This window comes from Miniopterus natalensis, chromosome 17, assembly GCF_054644295.1.
Source record: "Miniopterus natalensis isolate mMinNat1 chromosome 17, mMinNat1.hap1, whole genome shotgun sequence".
In the NCBI taxonomy this organism is placed as follows: domain Eukaryota; kingdom Metazoa; phylum Chordata; class Mammalia; order Chiroptera; family Miniopteridae; genus Miniopterus; species Miniopterus natalensis.
The window spans coordinates 38,734,768-38,760,063 of record NC_142097.1 but is presented as its reverse complement, the minus strand read 5'-3'; the positions used below and the strand labels follow the sequence as shown (position 1 = coordinate 38,760,063).

General features: G+C 54.9%; 1 protein-coding gene across 1 annotated transcript in view; it reads right to left on the bottom strand.

Annotated features, from left to right (window-relative positions):
• Positions 1 to 25,296, bottom strand: part of ARSG (arylsulfatase G) — a 44,984-nt gene that overhangs the window by 7,269 nt on the left and 12,419 nt on the right. The window contains exons 4-9 of the mRNA XM_016201478.2: positions 24,232 to 24,343; positions 21,524 to 21,661; positions 18,578 to 18,774; positions 17,528 to 17,608; positions 9,822 to 9,930; positions 3,053 to 3,173 (exon numbers count right to left, since the gene is read on the bottom strand). Coding sequence (XP_016056964.2) covers positions 3,053 to 3,173; positions 9,822 to 9,930; positions 17,528 to 17,608; positions 18,578 to 18,774; positions 21,524 to 21,661; positions 24,232 to 24,343 — 758 coding nt within the window. The remainder of the gene's footprint in view (positions 1 to 3,052; positions 3,174 to 9,821; positions 9,931 to 17,527; positions 17,609 to 18,577; positions 18,775 to 21,523; positions 21,662 to 24,231; positions 24,344 to 25,296) is intronic.

Below are 25,296 nucleotides of genomic sequence, written 5' to 3'. Positions count from 1 at the left end.
TCTCGTGACAGCCTCTGCAGTCCCCCAGCCAGCGTGATGACAGCGGGCTCCTTCCAAACAGGAAAAGAGATGGTAACTCAAAACCCTCACTTCTTCCAGCCCCGGGAAGCCAAGCCTCTCACCGCAGGAGGCTGCTGTTTCCTTGCGGAGAAGGCAGGAAGTGGGGGACTTGGAAAACCTATTGTCAACTGATCCATGATGCACTCGGACATCCAGAAGATGGGAGTCAAGGTCCGCCGGTTCCCGTCACGGGCGTCGCGTCTCGGCGACAGAAATTCCATAGTGTGGGCTGGGATATTTAGGCGACAGTTCCAGAGGCAACTTCCACGGCCCGAGAGGAAGCTCACACTGGGGGACGGCTCACCCTCAGAAACTTGGACGGCTTTTGGAGAACGTGTATATCTTTTCCCCCCTTGGAGCAGCCTGATTGTAGTGTTCTTGTTTATATCAACATAGGAAGGAGGTTGGCCAATTTACCCATGAATCACAGCTGCAGACATTTCCTCCCCCGGGGACGCCAAATTTCAAAGACGAAACTACCTTCCGAAAACACGTTGCACCTTCTCGGTTGCCCTTCTTACCCCTTTGCTTTGTTCTGTCCTATTTTGTGTCTGCACATGAGAGTCATCCGAAGGCAGGTGCCTGCGTCGCATCCCCAGGAGGAGGCCTCCTATCCCATAGGGTGGGGGTGGGGGTGGGTGCACAGCTCGTCTCCCCCCAAAGTGGTCAGCCCTTCGCCAGCCACTCGGGATGCTGTCTCTCACCACGAGAAGCGACAGGGGCTAAAACCTAGATACCCAGCTTCCGTTTCAACATATGGCCCCCATGCATGTGCCAAGCATTTTGTGACCCACGGCAGCTCCGGGCTGGTTTGGGCTGGGCAGTGGCAGAGCCATCAGGCAGGCCTCCCCTTTGTTGACAATTCTTGGGCTTGGTCACGGCAACCTGGGGCTGAGATATGACTTGACCCGTGGGGACATTACGGCCTCCCACTTCCATCTGGGAGACCCAGAGTGCAAAGTGGGAAGCTGGTGACCCTCCCCTGCCTGGCTCCCCTCTCCCTCCTTGTGGTCGCCCTCTCTGCTAAGACGCGGCCCTGTCAACATCAGAAGCAGGAGGCTCAGCAAATGCAAGAATACGCAGCGTGGAGCATGGCGCCAGCTGCTTCTGGTCCCGAACATCAAGTCTCAGGACGGCCCTAGCTGCCATTCAGCAGGAAAACCAATTGCCCGTTAATTTGCCTTTAAACCTCTCAACAAAGGACCTGGGGAGGGTGCAGAAAAGTTAGTGGCTCTAGGTTACTTCATTTGCAAAGTAGGGAAGAACCCAATGGCCGCGATATATTTGCATATTGTATTGAGATAACTAGGAGTCACTCTGAGTTTCCTGAAACCAGATGGTTTTCTTCTAACCCAACCCTATGAGAATCCTTGTAAGCCCAGGCCATCTCTGAGGGTGAACACAACTAAACTGTGCTATTTAAACACACCCAGGCATAACACATCGGTACATGTGTACACGCATGTGTACATGCATATACATGTGTGTACACGTGTCTATATAATCACTCATAGTTTTACCCCTGGCCTTCCTTCATCAAGTTAGAGGTGATTTATTGTAGTCTCTTTAGTAGGTGACCAGAGAAGTCCAAGGCCAACAACTACCTATGTGCCCCCAAGCTCCGAGTAAGGGTCTTCACCTGCGGCATCGGGCGCCGAGGGCTGGGTGGGCCCCGGGTGCCTGCGCCCACGCGCTTTCACTCTCAGGTAACCGCCGCGGCTTCGGCAAGAGCACAGGGCGGGGGTTTCCGTGGGCCGTGGGGTGCGGTGAGGGGGCAGAGCAGCCGGGCTCGAGCCGCGTTACCACGCAAGCACTCCCACGACAAGCCCGAGCGGCCTGTGGCTGCGCCTGGCCCTCCGTCGGGCACTGGACGCGTAACTGTTGAGCCCTGTGGATGGGGCCCCGGCAGCCTGCAGGCTCGAGAGAGACGGCGGCCGTTCCCGCTGTGGGAACGGAAGTGAGCGCGAAAGAGCTGGCTCCCACAGCCCGAGCCACATCAAGGAGACCGCAGGCCCTGAAGCCCTTCCTGGTGACTCCAATGATTTCGTTAGTAGCCATGGTGACAAACACTCAGGAGCACCTCGCTGACGTCCTGGATCAGCCCCCAGGGTCACTTACTGCAAACTCTGAGCCCGAAGGAGGAAACCACTTCCCTGCTTTGCTGTGCTCAGGAGCAGGGCTCGGCCTGGGAGCCCGAGCGTCTGCAGCTGCTAAAAGTCAGCTGCTCCGGAGACTCGGTACTTGGGGGGGGAGGGGGGCAGGCATCAACCGACAACACCTGGAAGCTAACGCGTTTACCAGAAGCGCCCTCCCGGGCCCAGGGTGCGGCTTGCTGGGGCGGCCGAGCGGGAAGGGCAGCTTCGGTGGCTGCCACAGGACACTCAGCAGCATCCGAGTCAAATATAAATAGGCCCTTTGATGTGTGGTCCGAAACCGTGAAGTCCTGCTCCCGGAGCCTTGCAAAGAGGCTTCTGGTTCCTTCCCCCTCCTCCCCCGCTCCGACTTCCCCTTCCCCTCCTGGTGAAGGGAAAACACAGGGAAATGACGGGGAAAGGCCATCAGGCCCCGCATTTCCTGGCTGTGCTTCAGAGCACCTGAAGAGAGGACACTGGGGTGTTGGGAGCACATGCCCGAAGCCAGAGTGGGGGCTGCTGAGCCTCTCCCTGGGCCCTCCAGGAGCCAGGGGACTGTCCCTCCACCCAAAGGTCTCTCACAGGGAATGAGCACCACTGTGCACCCACCCTTGGCCATATGGTTAGACATAAACCTGGACTGACACAGCAGGTGGGTTATAGGGGAAGGGAAGGGAGTGGAGAGAGAGGGTCACCTCAGAGGAGTCACCCGTGGGGTTTCTTGAACTGGATCTGGAGCAGCTGCTTGCCTGTATCCTCTGAGGATGGCTCTGTTTGCACAAAGGCGAACTGACCCCGGGTGAGAGGTGGCAGGTCAGCCCCCTGAAGAGCCCGGACGGGTACATATTTCCTCCACTTACCCTGTGCCCAGTCTGCGACCCGCCAAAGAGCACGTCGGAGGCATCCAGGCCGTCGAAGTGGCGGCCTTGGGGCAGGCTGGCCCCCGCCAGGGCCACCACAGTTGGGAAGATGTCCAGCAGGCTGCAGGGAAAATGACACACCCTTGGTCCTGGCTGGTCCCAGACTCTCTCCCTGGCCATACTGTGGGCAAGACCTACTGGACCAGCCCACGCCCGGCACTAGCAGCCTCCTTTGTAGCCCGCCCCCTCCACCTGCCTGGCCCTCTGTTAGGTTCCACCTTGGTTTCTGCTCCTGCAAGAGGCAGAAGAGCCCGGTGGCTCAGCGGCCAGGTGCTGCCTGGACTCAAACCCCAGTGCTGCCACCTATCTGGCCCCTCCAGGCTTCGGTTTTCTGTTCTCTAAAATGGCCAGGATGAGCCCTGGCCAGTTTTGCTCAGTGGTTAGAGCGTCAGCCCACGGACTGAAGGGTCCTGGGTTCGATTCTGAACAAGGGCACATACCTCGGTTGCAGGCTCGATCCCCAGCCCTGGTCAGGGTGCGCGTGGGAGGCAACCAATCTGTCTCTCGCACATCAGTGTTTTTTTCTCTCTCTCTCCCTTCCACTCTCCCTGAAAAAGCAATGGAAAAAATATCCTCGGGTGAAGATTATTTTAAAAAAGGCCATGATGATAATAAAGACACAGAGAAGAATCTAGCACTCAGAAAGTGCTCACTGGATGTATTATAACTGTTCTCAGGGGCACCCCTGTGGGCCTATCTAAGTGGTTCTACCTGTCACCAGCTAGGCCACAGCCACCAGCTCAGAGGGCACAGTGTGTGACAGGTGCCTGAAGAGAATGTGGACCTCATTTCTCCTTCCCCGGGTTTCTGTGTTGCAAATATCTAGTCTTTGCTTAGAATCCCATGATGTGTGAAACACTCCAACTCCTTTAATTTAGCTATTTCCTCCCATCGCAGAAGAGCAAACGTTCCTGATAGAAATAGCACATCCAGACATAGAAAGGAGAAAATGATGCACAGACAGTCCACCGCCCAAAGACAGCCACTGTTAACATTTTGGTGGGGTTTGTTCATGTGATTGTTTTAAACTCATGGTACAATTTTACTCTACCACAGGGCGCACCTGTGTCCAGCCCGCTATGCTCACGTTGGAAACAACTCGTCAGCAAGACCCGACGGGCTGCCCTTTCACCAGAGCTGCTGACCCGCGGGCCCGGCCCACGGAGCGTCTGTGGGACCTGTTGGAACTGGGAGGGCAGGGGCAATGTGAGCGAGGCTGGACTTCCCCGGGAAAGAGGCTCCGGCTGGCCTGAGGCTGGGCGCAGGAGCAAACTTCAGACTCACACCTGCCACTTTTCCCAGTGGGCGCCTGGTGGGGGAGCTCTTCCCTCCAAAAAGGGCGACAGCCTGGCTGGTGCGGCTCGGAGGTCGAGTGGCCTCCCACGCACCTAGAGGTCGCCAGTTCGATTCCAGGTCAGGGCACATCCCGGGTTGTGGGCTCGATCCCCAAGAGGGGGCGTGCAGGAGGCAGCTGATGGATGTTTCTCTCTCACATCGATGTTTCTCTCTCTCTCTCTCTCTCTCTCTTCCCTTCCCTCTCTAAAAATAAAAAAATTAATAAAAACATATCTAAAAGGGAAGGGGTGCTGCAGATGGGACCTGCCATGCGGCTTCTCCCCCCGCCTCCACTGCCTCCTCTCCAGATCGCTGCCTGTGACCCCGGGCAGAACCCCTCCTTTGACTACGGTACAGTGTCTCTGGTTTGCCTTCCGCTTTCACGGCCCCTGGGGCTGGTGGCTTATCTCCTGACCTACGTGCCCCGGGAGCTGGCATCCCACACGGATGCAGTGTCAAGGAGCCCAGAGAAAGCATCTGCAGAGTGCAGCGCCGCCCAGGAGCCCGTCGGGGGGCCCAAGGTGGCTGCCAGGCCGCAGTGCGCTGTGGGGGGCGCGGGACCCTCCTCTAGCTCGCGCCCCGACAGAGGTCCGCGTCACACACAGATGGGGCCAGCCGGGAGCAGGAGGAGCGGGGGTGTTCGGTCCTGGAAGGCCTGGTGCCCTTTCCATGCTGTGTTTCCCCGCCTCTGTCACGAGCTCGCCTGCTCATTAGACAGCGCCGAGCCTGATGTTCTCGGAATCCCGGTGCCTCAGCGTTTACCGGGAACCTCAGAGGGTCCCAGGCGGCCAGAGCACAGAGGAAATCTCCAGCCCCAGAGAAACGCGTGGGTGTCTCGGTGACTCGCCAGGCCCAGCAGCTCGGGTTCTCAGAACTCCTTGCTCATGCAGTGGAGGAAGCCAAGCCCCAGGTTCTCCCTGGAAGAGGGAGGTCCCCCTGGGCACAGACAGTCCCAGTGCCCCCCGAGCCTGGCATGGACCTGGAGAAACCATCAGCTCTACAAAGGCTGCCAAAGGGACCTCAGCTGCTCCAACTTCAAACCTCACCTAAGTAATTGGTCCTGGGCGTCTTTAAACCTTGAGGAAAGTGAAGGAAAAAAACCTGACATTTTCAGGTTTCTGCAGCTTGTTATGATACACGGGGTGAGGCGTTGGGCGGGGTCCCAGTCTGACTCCCATGAGAACCCCGGTTCTGTTGCCTTCCCAGGTCCTTTCCTCCATACAAACTATCCAAAATTCCGTTTCACAGCTGCGCGGACATAAAGATGACTATATAAACAGTATACATAAAACCATTTTCTTCTACCCAAAAGTTCTTTTTATTTCTTCTGGTTTTAGAAGGAAATAAAAAGGTCACGTGCTCCCAAAGTCTCCTGGCCCCGGCAGAGAAGCCGGCCCTGACTTTAGAAGGGAGAACAACCCCCGTCCCCCAGCCATGGCCTCTGGAGACGCGAAGGGCAGCCAGGAGCCTGCTCGGCTCCACCACCAAAGGCTGCCACCGGCGTGGGCAGGGGACACCCCTGCAGGTTCTTTTGCCCGTGTGGGAATATATTCCATTTCTTGCTATGGCTTTGGCCGACGCAAGGCGCTGACGGCTGTCCGCAGGCAGTGCGTGCACCCATGTTCTCAGCCAAGGAGCTGCCAAGGAGCCTGGGTGTGGAGGCCGGTGACGGAGAGGATGGGGGGGGCCCTGCCCCCAGCGGGGGGGGGGGGGCTGTGTGTGGAACCGCCTGGGCCTCAGGACCAGGGCTGATGGGAAGTCTGCTGCTGTGACGGGCCACCCTGGGGTGGAGTGCATCCCAGGGCAAGGTCAGCGGGTGGGAAGGGATGGCGCTTCCTAGAAGCTGGTGAGAGTATATCTGGGAAAACGGTGGACGTGATCTGAAGACGGGAAGTGAGAAGGGTGAGGGGGTTGCTCGGGGAAAGAGTGGGGGGGCGTGGGACTGGACATGGGGGGGGACAACAGGACTTCCTCCATCCAGACCATGGAAGAGTGGGAACTGTCCCTAGGACGTGGAGAGCAGTGTTTTTAGCATGTAGTTGCAAGCTTCTTCCTGCGGGGTCATTCCCTCTCGTTTCCCCTGGGAAAAGCCAGTGCTACCCCTTCCCGGCCTACGCCGCCTGCGGGGGCTGGAGGGGCCGCAGCTGCCCTCAGAGCATCAGCAGAGCCCAGCGGTGAAGCGTGAGCGTTCACCGCAGAGCCCAGCGAGGCTGGGGGGGGGATCACCTCCTTGTCTCCCCTACTGCTGCTCACTGCCAGGTAAGGGGGTGTGTGTGTGTGCGCGCGCGAGCGTGCATGCGAGCGTGCACAGGGGGTGGGGGTGATGACTTGCTGGACATGTGGCTTGACCCTGACCAGGGCAACACCGAAACCACCGGACAGTGACATGAACATCTCCCCCTCGTAGCTCCTACTCCCAGGATACAGTTCTGTGGCTCGAGACAGTCCAGAACCAGTCGAATCCCCCTTCCATGTAATGACCACCTTTCGGATGTCAGAAGGAGCCACGGGGTTCCCAGGGGATTATCCACTGTCCTGGCTAACCAGCAGCTTTCGTGTTTCTCAAATGAGCTTGTTTCCAGCTCTTCACACCATTCTGGTTCCCTTGCGCTCGCCCCAGGGATCTGAGAGAGAGAACTCTTCTGTGCTGAGCAGACAGGGGCTCCCACTTTGGATGCAGAGCAGGCCCCTCCCCTTCTTACGCACAAAGCTCTGGTTCTCAACCAGCCTGAATCTGTCCTCCCTGGGGACACTTGGAGCTGCCCGGAGACATTTTGGTTGTCCTAACTAGGGGTGGGGAGGTGACCAGCATCTAGCGGGCAGAGGCCAGGGATGCTGCTGAACATCCCACAGTGCACAGGGCAGCCCCCACGACAGAGCATGATCCGGCCCCAAAGGTCAACAGTGCGAGGCTGAGACACCCTCCCTTCTGGTTTTAGGTTCCAATCGCCAGCAGGCTCCTTCCCACGTGCCGCCCAAGCCCCGCCCTCCTGAAGGCAGGTCGCCTCCCCAAAGTCAGGAGCATCCGTGCCTAGGGCAGTGCTTCACCCCTAGCTGGACACAACAATAAACATCTGTTGAATAAATGAATTTCCCCCCATTCTGTCACTGTGTCACCGGGCTTTGGAGTCCTTTCTCGGATCCTACCACGTCAGCTGCGTGCACCCGGAGTGTGAGCAACGGTTACCTCTAAGAGGGAGCCAGTGGCATTAGTGCGGATCCCTTCTCCCCTGCCCCTCAACACTTTTTACTTTTCTGTATTTGTGTGAATCCTTGTATCAACTCATCTGCTCCCTGGTGTTTACATCAGGGCAGCCAGAATACAGGTTAAACGACTCCGGCCTTATCTGGAAGATCTGTTTCCTCTGAGCTGTGACAGATCTGTATCCTCTGCGCTGTGACGTACTCGGAGAGCGATAAGCACTTGGGCGGGAGCGCTGGGCTCCCGGGAACAGGACGCGTCAGCCCGTCTCTCCTCAGCACTGAGCCTGAGGGAGCCGTGGAAACGGGAGGCAGGCACCGGGCAGCCGGTCCCGGCAGCAAGGATGCTCCCCCAAGCGCACATGGATTCAGGTGGGAAACGCAAGAGGGTGGGTTCTGTGGAGACAAACTGTCCTGATACAACTGAGACCCGTTTAACACCAAAACCATCCTACAAGGGGCTGCTAGAGTGTATCAGTGTCGTTCTGGTAAAAATTCCTGGCGCCCTCAAGTAAATGTTACCTTGTACTGAGATTCACTTCCTGCGGTCCCCAAACTATCCCGTGTCAGCTGCCGTCTCTGGGGCCCTGGATGATCCACAGGATGACGCAATCGTATCACAGGGCTGTGGCAGGGGACAGGTGTAAACACCGCTCTCAAGTGGGAGGCACGTGCCTGGTCTGGGTGATGTAACTTGAGAGACGGCGGTTCCTTGTGCGTGTGCAGCCTGGCCTGAGAACACTTGGCCTGGCCGCGCGCACCAAGTCAGCCCCATAAAAAGCAGAGCGCCTGGCCCTCTTCCCGGCCAGCCTGACATCACAGGGCTCCAGCCCTCTTGACGGTATGGGGCTGACCTGGAGTCCTGGGCCCCACAGGCTGCCCGGGGTGGTGCCTCCCACTCCCTGCTTTGGCCAGTGGAGCCGTTTACCCACCTCTGCCCTGGGCTTGTTTCTCCTCCCCCCACCAGGTCTGGGGGTGCTCCAGGGGGCCCGTGGAGCTTGCTTCCCTCTACTAAGCTGTGTTCTCTAGGCTCGTACATTCAGCTGATGAAGAACCCGTGGAAATAGTAAATTAGTCCTCAAACAGACCCAAACCTCCGAGCACATGAGCAGGCACTGGCTTCTACTGAGGGTCCCCCTTGTCGGTGAATATAGGGCAGACCCTGTCTGAATGAGTGGTAAGTCCCCACTGAGGTTACACAGCTCAATGGCACACCCACAGCCAAGTTCTGTGCCCAGGAGATGGCCTCCTAGATGTGCCTTAATAAGGAGTTAAGGGCGACGGCGAGATGTCACATGGACAGTTGTCCTTTCTTTGAAGGGAGCACCCAGTGACCGGCCTTCTTGTAGAGGCCTCATTGCCAGGGGTACGGAGAATGTCCCCGCCTAAGGATTCATTCTCTCCCTGCCAGCCTGGTGGCCCCGCCTCCCTTCCCCCTCCCCTCCAGGGCAAGTGGACATCTACATGCCTCTCTTGGGGCCATGGGATTGCCCGTGAAATGCTGGCTTCACACAGCCACCCCTGGGACACCTGCCCTACCTCCAAGGATGGAATTATTCCAGCTCAAATGATCGATTCCTCCCATCAGCTCGGGCCAGGGCGGAAGGGACACGCTGTAGCAGACCCACCACCACGACTCAGCGCTGAAGGCCACCAAACCCGCCCGGTCCCCTCTTCACCCAGACATTAAGCCGGGTGGCCTGGGAAGACTGCCCTGCGCCACTGCTTTAACAGCAGGTGGAGCTGCAGGTGGCAGGTCCATGCTGCTACAATCCGAGCTTTGGAACTGCCTGGGGACGCCTGGGAAAGGCGGGCGGTGGATGAGGTTGAGGTCTCTGACCCATTCAAACGCCTGATTTTCTTTATTCTGTTAATTCTCACCCGAGGATATTTTTTCCATTGATTTTTAGAGAGAGTGGAAGGGAGGGAGAGAGGGGGAGAGAGAGAGAGACATGGATGTGAGAGAGACACATAGATTGGTTGCCTTCCGCATGCGCCCCGAAAACCAGGGCCGGGGATGAAACCTGCAATCGAGGTACGTGCCCTTGAGCAGGAATCGAACCCGTGACCCTTCGATGCACGTGCCAACGCTCTAACCGCCGAGCCACACCGGCCAGGGCCAAGATATTCTTGTGGTGAACCCCAACGCGTCAAGGTAGTTTGGGCGTCATACCTTAACAGGGCAGGACTGGTGACATTGGCGGGGATTCTGCCAGGCCAGTACGCCACAGCCGGGACGCGGTGCCCTCCTTCCCAGGTGGTCCGCTTGGCTGGACTTCCCCCTGCGGAAGGAGGGGAGGCGGTGGGTTCTTTGACAGCAGTAACTCAGGCCTGCCCTTCACCTCGGAGCTGCGCCCTGGGTCACGGGCCCCTCTCTAAGGGGGCCCTCCCAGAGCACCTGACAACTACAGTAGTGACCAGCTATTTTTAGCCAACTAGCGAGTATCTTTCAAGACGTGCTTTTATTTTACCAGACTCGACATATGTAAGTAGCTGCCTCGGTCGCCCTTTACTGAAACCGCGTCACTTTAGTCTCTTCAGACCGCATCACACTTCGCATCGTCGGCCTCACTGACTCGCTTATCGTGAGTCTCCACACCACGAGACTTTGTCAGTCTTGTGCACCCAAGACACGGGCACTTAACAAACACTCATTAAATAAATGAATTTGTCTTCCTACTGATCATAATGTGGCCGTCTGCTTTGGATGAAAACATACAATGGTTTGAAAAGAGAAAGGCAGAAAGTTCCCCAGCTCTCTGACCTGCCCGGGCCCAACCTCGGGCCGGGCATGGACTCTGCTGTTGTTTCTGCTTTGCGTTGTTTTACCTTGAGTTCACGAGCTGATCCCATGCTGGGGAGACAGCATTAGTAAGAACTCCGACCTCACGCCTCCCCGGAGGAGGCAAGGACAATCTATGTGCAATCTATGAATTTCCACTCTGGTAACGAAAGGAATTCCTTTTGTAGACGCTAAGTCAAAAAGTGACCACCAGAGTAACGGTGGCCAGCGGGCCGGAGGAGATGAGGTCATGTTTGATGGAAACATCCCGAACACATGTTGCCTCGAGTTAACCATGACCATCCCCACCACTCCCACACTCGCCCCACCCGCACCCTAGCCGAGCCAAGGATTCCTCAGGGTTAGCCTGTAGAAAGCCTGCCAAAGCAAACGTGTGTGTGGCTCACACGTCCCGTGGTCATGCGACTCCCCAGCTCGGCTGGCGTGGATGTGAGAGCAACGGTGATGGGAAGGAGCGGACAGCAAGGCCAAGGCTTCTGCCCCTCTGCACGACACAGAGCCTTGGAGGTCCCTGGCCCGGCGCCCAGCATGCCACCCCAGAAATGCTCGGCATTCTTGAGGTTTCCTCGTGGCCAGCTTTGGGGTCCCCCAAGTGTCGAAGTGAGAAGCAAAAAACACAAAGCAACCCCGCTCCTATGGACCGTTCGTGTTTCGGGGTGTGGGGCTCTTGGGACCAAGTGGAGTTGTGCAGCCTGCATGGGAAGCTCTTCGGCCTGGCCCAAGAGTTCTCAAATCCATCCTTCCGGACGAGAGCCACCCTTCCACAAACACACACAGAGCCTACTCCCAATCACTGACGCCCACAGACGAGAGAATCCAGAACCACACAAAGCAGGGAACCCACGCCCGCGCTGCTTTGGGTACATGATTTACGCCGCAGCTGAAGGCCAAAGAGTAGGGAGGAAGGGAGTGTCCACACTTGCATGTGCTAGGGCTCTGCAGAGAATTCCACCCCCACGAGGGGAATTTATGGGGAAGCTTGGGGGAGAGCTGGGAGAGATACAGAACCTGTTTATTTGCATGTCTCTGGTGCACAAAATTCACACAGTTCTGCAACCTTTGAGGCCCGATGCTAAGGTGAAGGCTTCAGTTCCAAGAAATGAGCTGGTAGTTCTGACAGTCACCAGATGCAGGCACCAGGGTGGGCACAGGAGTTGTTCTCTGCCTCCGGGATGTTTCTAGAACGGTACACTAGCCCCTAATTAAGAAATCTGCTAATTGGCCTTCACCACTAGGGAGTCTGCTTGTTTGCCACAAGCTTTTGTGTTGCTGCTTTCAGGCAAGGGACTTGCCTAAGTCATTTTTCAGAGAAAAATACTTTGATGTGTTTGCCATTTTCAGCAGAGGGTTGAAAGCTGGAGGGGTTAGAAGGAACTCAGTCAGTTATAAAACGTGTAGATGTCAACCAAGCGAATGGGCCGCAGGCAAAGATTCAGAATTAAGAGAAAGAGAAAAAGGCTAGCTGAGCAAAGCCCCTCGGTGTGTCCGCAAGAGGGTCCATCCCCCTGTGTGGTGGAGCTGGCCAGCTAGTCTGGCGGCAGCTGGGTTCTGGCTTTAACACAGAGACACGGCTCTATATCCCAGCCATGCCCAGAGACCTCACACTCGAAAGCGATTTATCTGAAAAGCATCCAGGGTGTGCATAAGCAATTATTAAAGTGTATACGCCTCAAGGTGTGGATACCGTCTTATCCTGCATCCCAGCATCTCAGTGGCGCTGCTGGGGGTGGACAAGCTTAAAAACTCTCACTGGCATTCTCTGTGGGTCCCCAGGGCTGTGGAGTCTGATGATCACAGTCATAGTGCTTGTTGTGGCTTCTCTGCACTAGCAGAGGCCGAATCCCAGGAGAGCTGCCTCCGGTCCCCTGGTCCTCTCCAGTGATCCGTGCTCCTGCTAATGGAAACTCACTCCCAGCTACACACAGTAATAACAGTAACACTAGCATCTCCTGTTTACCGAGCCCGGCCGAAGCACCAAGTTAAGTACTCCTGAGCGTTCCTGCATTATCTCATTTAACCCTTGAGAAATAGGTGCTTATTATACCCATTTTTCAGACGAAGAAACCGAGGCTCAGAGAGGTTAAGTAACTTGCCCAAGTTCACACAGCTAGCAAACGCTAGAGCAGGGATTTGAACCCAGGCCTAACTACACAGCCAGCACTCTCAGTCATTACATTTTCCAGGGTGGCGTTCCCACTCACCCCTGGATGTGTAGTAGAATCACAAGGGGAGCATGAAAAATACCCATGCAGAGGTCCCTTCCCAGAAATCTCAATTTAATTGGCCTGGGGTGCACTCTTGGTGATTTAAAGTAGAGAGTGCGCCCATTCCAGAAGCAGGCGGGGCAGGGGCACGATCGGAAAGTGGGCATAATGCATTTGAAAATTAAATGTAGCCTAGTGCTTTTAATCACGGGGTTTTACACTGCCCACACCTTCACATCTTTAAGACACCGGATCATAACTATGAACCCATCAGTTATAAGAAGAACAACAGGTAAGTCCACAGGTTACCTTTCTATGTACTTTCTGATGCCAGAAGCTGTTTCTCAGTGTAGCTAACCCCTAATCCCTTGACCAGTGGCACCAGCTCATGAAAAGTGTTAGCTGCATGTGGCTTTCTGTTGAGAAAAGCATGTCCCATAGTCATGAGAACGCATCTCAATGCACTTGTGGTTAGTTATGACTCTAATTAAAGCAGAGCCTCTTACTTAAAGCAATAAATATTTAGCCTCAGCAACCAAAGTATAAACAGAACCATGATTCATGGATTTGCTTCCTTGTCCTTTCCTGGCCATGGAAGTGAAGTGACCAGTCCCTCATGCGTGGAGACAGGGCCAGCCAGGGACGGCGCCCTTGGCCCAAGCTTGGAACAGCAGTCTCTCCCGAAAGGGACCCAAGCGCCACGCCACGCTGAGTCAGAGACCGAGTTCGAAACTTCTTGGTAGAGCCCGGAGGCCACAGGGAAAACCCCAGAGACGCGGGCTCACTAAGTCCAGGGCGGGACTTGGGTTCTGGGTGAATCTGAAGCGATGGTCTGAGGGCCCGAGCTTTAGGAATGTTAGCAAGGTAAGGGGGAGGCGCCTCTGGCACCCGGCAGGCCTCAGGTCGAGCTCCAGGGCCACCCCTCCTCGATTGTGTGGCCTTGGGCAGAGCTCTTAACTCCCATCAGACTCAGTCTCCCCAGCCACGGAGGGGCAACAAGGTTGTACTCATCTCATGGGGTGGGGGGAAGTTACACAAGAGAATGTATATGAAGCTTGAAGCAAGATCCTTTGGCATAGTGTGTGCCACAAAGTGCCAAAAAAAAAAAGCCATCCAAAAAAAAAAAAAAACCACCAAAAAATTACCTACAGATAGAGAAGAGCAGCAGTTGCCACCGGGGAGCTCAGACACTGAACTGCGCCCTCCGACACCTGGTCTAGCATGGATGTTTTTTTGCGTGTGTGTGTTTTTTAATGCTTACTCAGCGATATTTTTTCCATTGCTTTTTAGAGACAGTGGAAGGGAGAGAGACAGAAAGAGAGAGAAACATCGATGTGAGAGAGACACATTGATTGGTTGCCTCCTGCACGCACTTGACCAGAGCGGGGATCGAGCCTGCAACCGAGGTCCATGCCCTTGGCCGGAATCAAACCCAGGACCCTTCAGTCCATGGGCCGACACTCTAAGCACTGAGCCAAACCAGCCAGGGTGGCATGTATGGTTTTTGTGTGTGTGTGTTTTAAAACTAATTTTGAATGTCATTAGACAGGACCCTGTCTCCAGTGTCCTGACTCCGGAATGGCCCACACTGGTGACACGCACACGTGTGTGTTTGTATCACCTGCCTGGGCTGCGAAGACATCTGAGCTTGTGGCTTGGGAGGAACACGCCGGTTCCAAGGAGCCCACGTTCTCTAACCTTCCGAAGCAGCAGGCTTCCTTTCTAAATATAAACATGTGCCCTTGCCAAGGGTGCCCGTAGCATGCTGGTTTTCTAGAAACAAAGGGCAGCCAGGCCTCTGCTGGGACCGATGACTCTGGCTGGCCAGGGGTGGCCTGAACTGTGATGATGGGGACATTTCAAGCCTGGTGGCCCAAGGCCCAGAAGGACACACAATTCAACCTCCACTGGGTCCCCACCAGCTGGCCCTGTCCGCGACCAGGGCCAACAGCCAACAGCCTGTCCCATGCATGCTCCCTCACCCAGCCCACCTCTGACCTTTCTCTGGCCCTCCCCCTCCCCCTCCCCACTGGACAGAAGGCCCCGGATGCAGAGCCTGCTTCCCAGTGGGAAAGTTATGCAACAACCTGATAGCATCAGATTACAAACAACCAAGGTCTCTCAGAGGCTGAGGGTGCCAAGTTCAACAGAATGTTTCCTCATCACCAAGGGGGAGGAAGGAACAGTTCTGCTCTTCCAATAAAACAAAAAAAGAGTTTCCAGACAGAGGAGCAGTGTGTTAGGGGACAAACAAGGTGCGGGTTCTGTCCTGGGCAGGAGGCAGGTCTGGAGTGGGGAAGAGAGGGACAGCCGCTCAGAGCCAGGCCCGGGCGGGGGCCGTGGGCTTGGGGTTAGCGGTGGGCAGGCGCCTCATGTCCTGTTCGGGAGGAGGCAGGGTCACTTTGGGTTGCCCTCCGCCCCCCGGGATGGTTTCCCCTCACCCCTGCAGCGCGCAGGCCGAGCCCAGGGGAGCACCCTCGCTCCTGCACGGGGTGAAGAGATGACTCCAGGAGACGCTGCCTCATCCCATCAGCTGAGCAAGGCGGCCCGGCCAGGAAAGGAAGGGGAAGCGAGGAGGGGGGCCCGGGGGGCCGAAAGCAGGAGAAGGCAGTGCGAGGCCTGACGCAGCGGGCTGGCTGCACAGAGGAAAGAGCAGGGCTCTGAGTACTGTTTGTCCTACTCCGCTGCAAAAATATCGACCGTCTTCTCTCTTTCATCCGCTCTCGAGGCCGGCCCCCTTACCGTGGGATGTGCAGGCGTCCCGCCGACGGGGAACCTGCGCGAGGAGGGGCAGGCGGTCTAGGAGGACCCCCAGCTCACCTCCTGCCCGGGCGCCTGGCTCGGCCCTTCCCCGCAGGGCTCCGCCTGGCCTCCCGGGGCCCACTGCAGCTTGCTGGGCAGCGAGGAAGGCTCTGGAATAGCGGAGCTGGTCTGGAGGTGAACATGAAGCGTTCACCCCCAGGCAAAGTCTGCCTCCAGGATCTCCTGAGAGAAGAAAACGAATCCAGCCCCAGCCCCCCACAAATTCAGGTGCCGTGCCCGCCACTCAGATCCCACATCGAGCAGCAACACTGGGCAAGTCCGTGCCCAAAAAAGTGTTCTCTTGAGACAACTGAAATCCAGCTACTGAGGAACGTTTCCCAAGACAGAGGCCAGGACACCAGGAAAGTTATCCACATGCTATTTATGCTACCCGGGTACCTTACCAAGAGAGCCTCTCTTAGGGCATTTGCCGGTCCCCTCCCAATTCCCCCCTTTGGGGCACCGCCGTGTTTCGGCTGGCTGCGAAGCAACGGAGTCTTGCGGGGATAGGTGAAGGCCAAGCGTGAGGCTGAGCGAGCGTCCCGCAGGCAACAGCCCGGGGGCCCCTCCCAGCGGTCCAGTGAGATGGGTCCATCACTCTCATCACAGAGGGGGACCGGGCTGAAAGAGAATAGTGGCCACAGCCCCGACAGCCGCTCCCTTGTAAAGCTCTCCAGGGACCCGAGCCAAGGAGCACCAGGTTAAAGTTGACAAATAAAAAGGAATGACCAGCACGTCCCTCTCGCCCCCGGCCTCGAGGGGCACAAAGGTTACAGTCCTGGGAAATGACAAATATTCTGCCAGACTAATATGAAAGGGACTTTGTGTCCTTTGACCTGGGGGGCCACAGCTCAGGATCAAGCTGGACGGCAGGAAAACCCAGGCCCAGCGGGAAACCTCGTCACGTCCACTTCCGAACCCCTGGGATACAAGCACCTTCTAAAAAACTTTATTTTAATTTTTTCGGATATGAATAATACAAGTTCGTTGTGGGAAAAATCATACCCAGAGGTAATTACTGCTAATCTTTCGTTACCTTCTGTTGCCTCTTCTAACCATTTCCCGAGAATACCTACTCTTATTTTTATGTAATAAAATTGTCCTTCACATACTGTTTTGCAACCTGCTTTTTTCGCTGAAAAGTATTGAATGCAAATGTTTCCAGGTCAGTGACATGCAGCATTTCTTTAAATGGATGCATCGTAATTTCTTTCACACTCCTCTACTGCTGGGCACTTGGGTTATGTCCAACTACTTTTTAAACAACTACTGCAATAAACATCATTTTATATACATTGTTGTGCACTTGGATATTTATTTCTTTAGGAGAAATTCTTAGAGGAGAAACTGAAGCAGAAAGAGGCATGAGCCTTTTTGAGGGTCTGGTCCATACTACCAACTGCCCCAGAGAGGCTGCTCTCTCAGAAAAGTATGGTCCTTGGGAGGAAAATTGTCCAGAGCAGATGGGTGCTGAGCTGGGAGCGAGGGTGTTTAAATAGAGAAGGGCAGTGTGGTGTGCCCGGGAGACGCAAGCCCGGCTCTTTCCTCATAAGCTGTGTGTCCACGGGCAGGTGACTTGGCCTCTCTGAGCCTCTCTCTGTAAATGGAAATGAACCTACCTTTTATGATTGTAAGGCGTAGAGACAATGGATACAGACACCTTCAGTAGCTGTGTACTCAATATTTCTTGAAGGAATGGAATGACTTAATGGTTGGGTGGATGGAGGGATGACTTTTTCAAAGAGGAAAGAAAGAAGGGAAACAATGAGAAGGGCAGCAGGATGGAAGGAAAGGAAGCGCACAGCTTGGGCAGGCCCGCGGGCTGGCTTGTCGGAAGAGGGCCGGTCCCCTGAGAGTGTCCCAGGAGGAAAGGAGAGACAGGACGCTCTGGGCTAACCAGAAACTCTCTCTGTTCCAATCGGTTTCTTTTCTGGCACCTGGTGACTGGTGAGGACTTTGTCCTTGTTTCACAATGATGCCCTAAGGCCTGGGTAGAAGTTGGTCATTCCAGAGACAGAATCCCATGTCCCACCCACGGTGGGATCCACCAGCGCCAGCTGAGACCCCTACCTTGATGAGCTTGCCATGATCCGGTGAAGGGACCCACGCTGCCTGCCAGCTCACATTTCTGAGCCCACGGGCCGTTGTCTCCTAAAAACCAAAAGAAGCAACACGGAAAGGTCAATGGGCTAGTGGTCACTTTGGCTGATTCTCTCTCTCTCTGGCCCTACATCCCTGGGCACAGCAGGGAACTAGATAGAAGAGGGACTTGTAAAATCAAATACGACCCTGCCCTTGAAGAGCTGCCCTTCAATGAAGCTCTGCTGGACCTTCAGAGGTGGCCCCTCCTTCCCCAGGCTAGTCCCATCTTGAGGCTCTTGCCTCATGGAGTTTTGCCTGTTAGCAACTGCATTACCGTTGCCATCAGCCCAGCAACTACTTATTGAGCACCTATTATGTGCCCATTGCTTCACGTAGATTATCTCATGATCCTCCAACATGCTGTGGACTAGGTTCCATTGTTAGCTTGACTTTGCAGGTGAAGAGGCTTGGTGAGATTAACCTTCTCAACAGTAGCATAGACTCAAATCCAGGCGTCTCTGTGACCCAAAGGCAGTGCTTTTGACCACTGCCCTCATCCAGATGGGGACCTGAAACCCACAGTGCCTGTGGGGCCTCTAAATGGCTCACCAGTTCAGATCCACTCAGCCAAAAGACAGGACCTGGTGGCCTAGTGACCAGTAGCAACCAGAGTCCCTGGGACCAGGAGGGCAGTGAAGAGGGAGTCTTAGAACAGTCCAACCGAGGACTACATAGGTTCACAATGTCAAAGTCATTCATTAACAATTAAGAGCAACACCCAGATGGCCCCGATCAATACCTAAGGGCCCAACAGGGTACCAGATCTCTCGGTGCAGACCTTTCCAGGGGCTTAGTCTTGGAGGCCCCAAATGGACAGGTGCTTAGCATTCAAACCAACCAACACTAGTAGGGCCCCAAGTTCAGAGTGAGCCTCCTACCCGGTTAAAGATGATCACTTGACCAGGCTCAGCTCTTCAGGGCGCACATGCAGAGCTGACCATTAGATCTCAGATAGGCTGGCTGGGTTTTACTACTTACCTGCAAACCAGAGGAATGTATTTCCTTTTGCTGTGCGGTCAACTTGGTCTTTAATCTGGCCCACCAGGCCGTCCATCTCTCGGAGGCCTGCAGCGTATGGCCTCCGGGCCTGTGGGCCTGCTGGTAGCTGGGTCTTGGTTAGGGGGACGTGCATGTGGGCCAGGGCCACATAGAGCAGGAAAGGTCTGCTGCTGGCGCTGGAACGGAAAAGCCGAGAGGTTATCTATGCACATCTAAGACCTACTGACTGGTAAACACCCTGGAATCTTGACCATCTACTCTAATTTCAAAGAACCTTCACTACCCCTCATACCTGTGCCCAATGCCCTCATCATGGTCAAACCCTTGCCCCCTAATGAGCTTCAATGCCCAGTCCCGGGCCCTGCAAGGAGCAGAGGCCCGGCCAGCTGTGATGGAAGGAAGAGCTCACACCACCTGCTTTCTCCCTTTCTGTCAATTCAGAGTTTGCCTGCTGCTTAAAAAAACCCAAGTCAAGGATTAGCTTTCAGCAAGGGTCTAAGTTCAAGTACAGATCCAAGTAAAACTTTCAAAGAAGCCCTAGGGCGGGCCCCTTGTGGAGGAGAGCAGGACCCCACACTCTAGGAACCCTGATAGTTCTGACACACAGGTGGGGAGGGGGAAGGGGCCCCAGGGGGAGGTAAGGGGGAGGGTGGGCACCGCAGAGGAAGGAGCACAGGCCTGGAGGCCTTTTCTGCTGACGTTCTGAAAGTCATGGATGAACTGGTGAGCCAAGCCCTAAAGAACTCAGCAGGCCTGAGGATTCTTTTCTGCTATGTTGAAAGCCAATGGGATTCATGTGACTTTTCACTTAATAACTGATGAATAAATCAGCTCTTCACCTTTTCACGTGATAAAGTAGGATCTGTTTGTCCTTTAACTGAGTAGTGAACAGGTGAGTGAACAGTACTACACTCTCTTCAGAGCGAGAGGTAATCTGTCCCTAGGTCTCTAGTCCCTGGCCGACTGCCACCTCTCATCTTGAGGAAGCTGTGCTGCTCCAGGCTCCGTGAAGACAGGAGAGCCAGTCCCCACCAGGCCAGTCCCCACCAGCCAGAAGCATCCACCTGTCACTGGCCACAGGGCCTGAAACAATCTCAGAGCTCCAGGGAGCAGAGAAATGCTCCACCCTCCAGATGGAAGGGTCTCTCCCCTTTCCCTAGGGGCCACCTGCACAAAAGACAGGGTTTCCCAGAAAGTCCCGAGAAACTGGTTAGACGCAATCTCAGAAGCCCCAAGACGCCGCTCTGTAGATTTAGGCCTGACGTAGGTTTTATTATCAAGAAAACATACGTGGATCTACGACCTTGCCGCCTCCACCCTCCCTGCTGCCCTTCTCTCTAGAAAAATCTGACCTGGTTGAACAAGGGGCTGGGGGGATTCTTGCACATTCAAGGAGCTGGGTGGTCAGTTGTCCACAGGTGGAGTCTATTTTTAATTCTGCACAGTAGAGAGGCACTCAGCACATTTTTTTCTTGCCCACTTAGCCTACAGCCACAGGAAATGCTAGAGCACCTACTGGAAACTACTGCATTGCCCTGGAGGAGTTTACAATCTGAGAGAAAGATGAAAGGAACACACAGGGGGTCATTAGAGGATAGTGCCGGGGCAGCTGAGAAGGGTCAGGACCAGGGGAGGGGTGGTGGTGTGTGTGCACGCACGGGCGTGAGCTTGTTCCCCCTTGGTCTATGTACGTGCACCCAAGAGGAGTGTGCACGACGGGGAATCCCACTCTCTGCCCTGGCCTGACAGAGGCTGCAAAGCAGCAGCCCTCACACACATACAGCTTGTTAGAGACACACTACGGTGTGGTCCTGCTTTTTGCTTTTTGTTATTTTTAATTAGTTGTTTCTAACATTCACAGATCAGGTGATTTCGCACAAGGGGCAAGTATCCCGTCTCTCTTGTAAAATGGAAAGCTCTGACAATCCAGGCTCCCATTCCCACAAAGCAGCAGCGGGCAGTTGGAGCTAGGTAGCGGCTGCCTCCTGAGATGGGGAATGTGCTTTCAAGTACGCCACAGGCCCCACCATTCCCTAGTGCCTTGCAGTCAGCCTGCTTCCCTCTTAAAGGCTACCTACCTACATCCTGTACATGCTGAAATTTGTAAGCCCTGTGGGTTACACTGATAATGGCCCCCAAAGATATCCAGGGTGTAATCCCTGGAATCTGTGTTACCTTATATGGCAAAAGAAACTGTACAGAAGCAATCAAAGATCTTGAGATAGGGAGATTATCCTGGATTCTCCAGGTAGACCCTAAATATAATCACAAGTGTCCTTATAAAAGAGATATTCTAGAGGGATATTTGATGACAGAGAGGAGAAGGCAAAGGGACAACAGCAATCGAGATTAGAGTGATGTGGTCACAAGTCAAGGAAGCCAGCAGCCACCAGAAGCTGCCCAAAGCAAAGAACAATGTTGCCCTGGAGCCTCCAGAGAAATAGCCCTGCTGACACCTTGATTTTAGCTCCTAAGGCTCATTTCAGACGTCTAACCTCCAGATCCATGGGAGAATAAATTACTGTTGTTTTAGCGAATAAATTGGTGGTAAGTTTGTGAGTGAAGCAATAAGAAAATACAACCTGCCAACTAACGAAGTCAACGAAAGCCCTAAGCGCCCAAAATACACTGGACAGACGCTGCCCCAGGAGAGGGCAGGTGATGCTGACAGTAAAGCAGGATCCCAGCAGGAATGCAGGGAAGCCCAGCAGGAATGCAGGGAAGCCCAGCAACTCTGGGAACACACCTGAGGGACAGCAGCCCCGGGCCTGGGGAGTCCAAGGAGGACCGCTTTCCAGTTTTGCTTACAGGAGACAGGTGTGCCTTGCCCTTCGCTGGACGAGGGGAGTCGGCCACGGCTTTGCAGGGCGCTCAGTGAGGCCCGGGGACGTGGTGGGCAGCGCTTGGGGCCACGGGACTCCTTACCTTGCACGCTGAATGAACCGGGTGGCTTTCTCGGCGTACCTCTGCGCAAGGCTGCTCAGGTTCACGGGCTGCTCCACGATGCGCAGGTTCTCATACAGAGGAAGGGCCACGTCCATGTAACAGTCCCCATCGGAGGCCCTGTGTGGGAACCGCAGACGGGAGAGTATTCATTTCCACGGCCTAAGTAGCTACCAAGTAGAGCAAGACGCTTTAACGCAGCGATGGGCGTAAGTGCAAACCCTCGAGAGCCTGGCGCCAGATGAGTTTTCCAGTCGGCCATCTCCTCCAAGTGCAACACTGATACACTACCTTCTTGCCTTCCTTTGAATAGAAAGACTTTTGGGAGCTAGAAACACTATTACTCCCATTTTGCTGGGAGAGAAACTGAGATCTAAACAAACTGAATTACTCGAGTGGAGCCCCATAGTCCATCAGCAGCCCCATCCCTGGCTTTTTCCACTGTTCCCCTAAAGGATGACTTGTCCATGGGGTGCAACAACTTCATGTGGCACAACATCTAACAGCAGAAAAGATAGCCGGGACAATTTTAAAATTTCAAACCATGTTTAGAGAATTTGGAGAAACTTCAGTCATCGAGAAAAGTAGAGGTCAAACCAAAACTCTCTCCCAGAAAAAAAACACACAAAAACTCAGCCCTTGACCTTACAGATCAAAATTAATCTGACCCATGAATGCTTCATCAGTGTGGCTGAGGGACGACTCTGGCCATGACCTTGGGCAAGTTACCTGAGGTCTGAGAGCCCGACTTTCCTTAGCTGAAGCATGGGGCTGCCTGTGTCCCCTCACAGAGGTACTGGAAGGACTACATGAGATAACGAATGGTTAGTGCTTTGCACACTGATCGATGTTCTAGAAACTCAATGAAAACCCAAGCCCTCTGTCCTGGTTGCCGCGGAGAACCAGGCGCAATGCTGACCACCATGCAGAGAGAGGGGGGTAATGGGGGGCCCCTCCAGTAGAGAAATGGTCCTCATGGTGCAGCCGAGGGCTTGAGAAACAACGATCACACCTATACGCAAACACTCCCATTACGGAAGCTTAGGCGACAAGCGCCGACTGGGGTAAATCATCGCCAAGGGCCACAGTTTTTAAAAAAGAAACAGGAGTTATCACCACACTGGGCATCACAATGCTAATCGCAAGATTTGTGTTGAAATTTTCAGCTTTTCATGATCTCGTTGCAACTCCACCATCATTTACACTCCCCCTTTCCCCCCACAAGCCAAACCTTCTTTCTATTTGATTTATTTGAATTTTTATTGAGTTTATTGGGATGACATTGGTTAATAAAAGTATATAGGTTTCAGGTGTACAATTCTACGACACATCATCTGTATAGTGTACTGTGTTCGCCACCCCAAGCCTCCTTCCGTCACCATGTAGCCCCTCTTTACTCTCTTCTACCTCCCCCACCCCCATCTGATTCAACATGGATTTAAAAGGGACCGGCTGACCTATGTCAGCCCTTGGTATGGCCACGTGTGACCCCCAGGTGAGAAGGGCGGTGACATGTTCTACAGCCTCGCTTCTCACCCTGCAGGGTACATACGAACACCTGGCATCTTGTTAACTGCAGGCCTCAGGGCGGGGTCCGCGCTTCCGCATGTCTAACCGGCACCCGGGTGACACCCACGCTGCTGGTCCAGCCGCCACGCTTTGAGGAGCACAAGGATCTAGAGGACATGGGCTCTGGACTCCAGGAGACACCTGACTGAGTCTCTGTCCCTACCTCTTACAGCTCCAGGGCGACCCGGGCACAGGGATGCTTCCTTACCTGCACAGCCCGGCTAAATCCCTGCCTCGCACAGAGCGTTACAGATAAGTGTACAGAGCCCCCGGCACGTAACAGTTTCTCAATAAACAACCATTATTATATTAACTATGGTGCCATTCATGAGCCAGCTGAGGCTGCCCCCCCAAGCGGCGGAAACACCTGCGACCTTGTAAATTAGGCAGCGGCAGGGCCCGGCCTGACCAGGCGGAGCACGTGGTTTGTGTGGCTTTACTACCTGAACAAGGTTTATCACCGTTTTCTGATCATTAATGTATTGCAGACTCATTACTAAATTTTGGAAAACGTTCAATGAGAAAGAAAAAAAAAAAGAAAGAAAAGCCCTCAGTCCCACAGCCAGAGTGAGCGGCCCATTGTTACCGTTCCGGCCTAGTTCCTGTGAGCGCCTCCTGACCGGGCTATAAACACAGGGACGGCTCCGATCGCGCTGCTGACGCCTAGTTTCCTGCTTTCTTCACTTGCTGTCGTATCGTGAGCATTTCCCATTTCGCAGAACATGGTTTTAAATTAGTGCCTGCGTGGCATTCCAACGTCAGATGCGGGGGTGGGGAGTGGGGTGAAGCTTGTGAGGGGCCTTGTGGACTTTTCCGCCTCTCTCTGTCCCTCCTGATGTGCGGCGTCGAGGCCAGGTGTGTGGCCCAGGAGCCAAGCCAGCAGGCAGGGGAGGGAACCCCACCTGTGAGACCGGGGCTGCGCCCGGCTCAACCCGGCAGAGCTCAGCAGCCCCAGGAACCTGGCAAATCCCAATAAGGAAATCCTGCTGACCTCACCTTCGTTAAACATTTCCTTATACTCTTTTGTGCTCTCCTGACAGTCCCCCGTCAGCCTCCCTCATGCACTCCCGATGGACCACACCCCCCGGACTTCGCCAGCTCTGGGGCCCGCAGCCAATTACCTTGCCGGCCTATCGCCCCGAGGGCACGCTGGACAAGGAGGGTGGTCGTAGCCCGGGGTGTCCGTGCAGCCCATGTCGTGGCTGTACGGGATTCCAAAGTAGTAATCGAAACCTGGGAGGAAAGCAGCCGGTCAGCACCCCCGCCTGGCTTCGGCTCCGTGAGCCTGCATTCTTACACCCGGGACAAAAAATTTAATTTTCCACGATTTAATACAGTAGTGCCATGGAGTGTGTAATTAAAAGAGGATTTGATGAATATCCCCTTGTAGTAGGCAAAGAAAACACGTGGCAGGGTTCTGGCTGGAAGACCAGATTTGCAAAACATCTTGCGATTAGCTAACCCGGCGCGGGAGGAAGTAGAGAGAAGGTTTGAACACCTACCATCCCCCACGCAACCACTGGCACATTCGGGAAGTATGTGGTGAAAATCGACTGCACGCACGACACTTTAAGGGATACAAGAATAAAGTCTGCCCTCGAAAAGCTTCCCCATCGGAAGAGAAAGTAAATTACAGAGATTAAGCTGTAAGAGACGGCTAATGGGTGGGCCAATGGGAGCCGTGGGAGGAAGACCTTAGGGCCAGGTGCTGGGCCTGGGGAGGGGCTGGGGCAGGAACCTCAAAGTGCTTCTAGGAGGAGGTGGCATTTCAGCGAGAGAGAGCTCGGGAGGCTGGCAGGACGGGGCTGGGGGTTCTGGGGTGCGGTGGGGTGGGGGGTGGATGTGAGAGTTAAATTGAGACCCGAATACACTGTGTGGGCATTTTCTTCTGAGACCCTCCCTCGTCCTGTCTCTTCTCCAGCCCAGGCTTACGCGTGCGGCTTCCCACAGGATTTCTCTACCCCTCCCCCAAGTCCCGCCTGGCCGGGGTCCCTGCTTTGGTGAACCCATCGGACAGTTTTGACTTCTTACCACACCAGATGTGTCTGGGCCTCACGGCAGCCAAACGTTCCCTGAGATGTGAGGGACTAGGTCATGGAGAACACTAGGGCTCGAGGTGAGGAGCCAGGGAGCTGGGACAGGAAAGGTGCCAGGGGAGACGGGTATGAGATCAAGGGGAGCCCAGG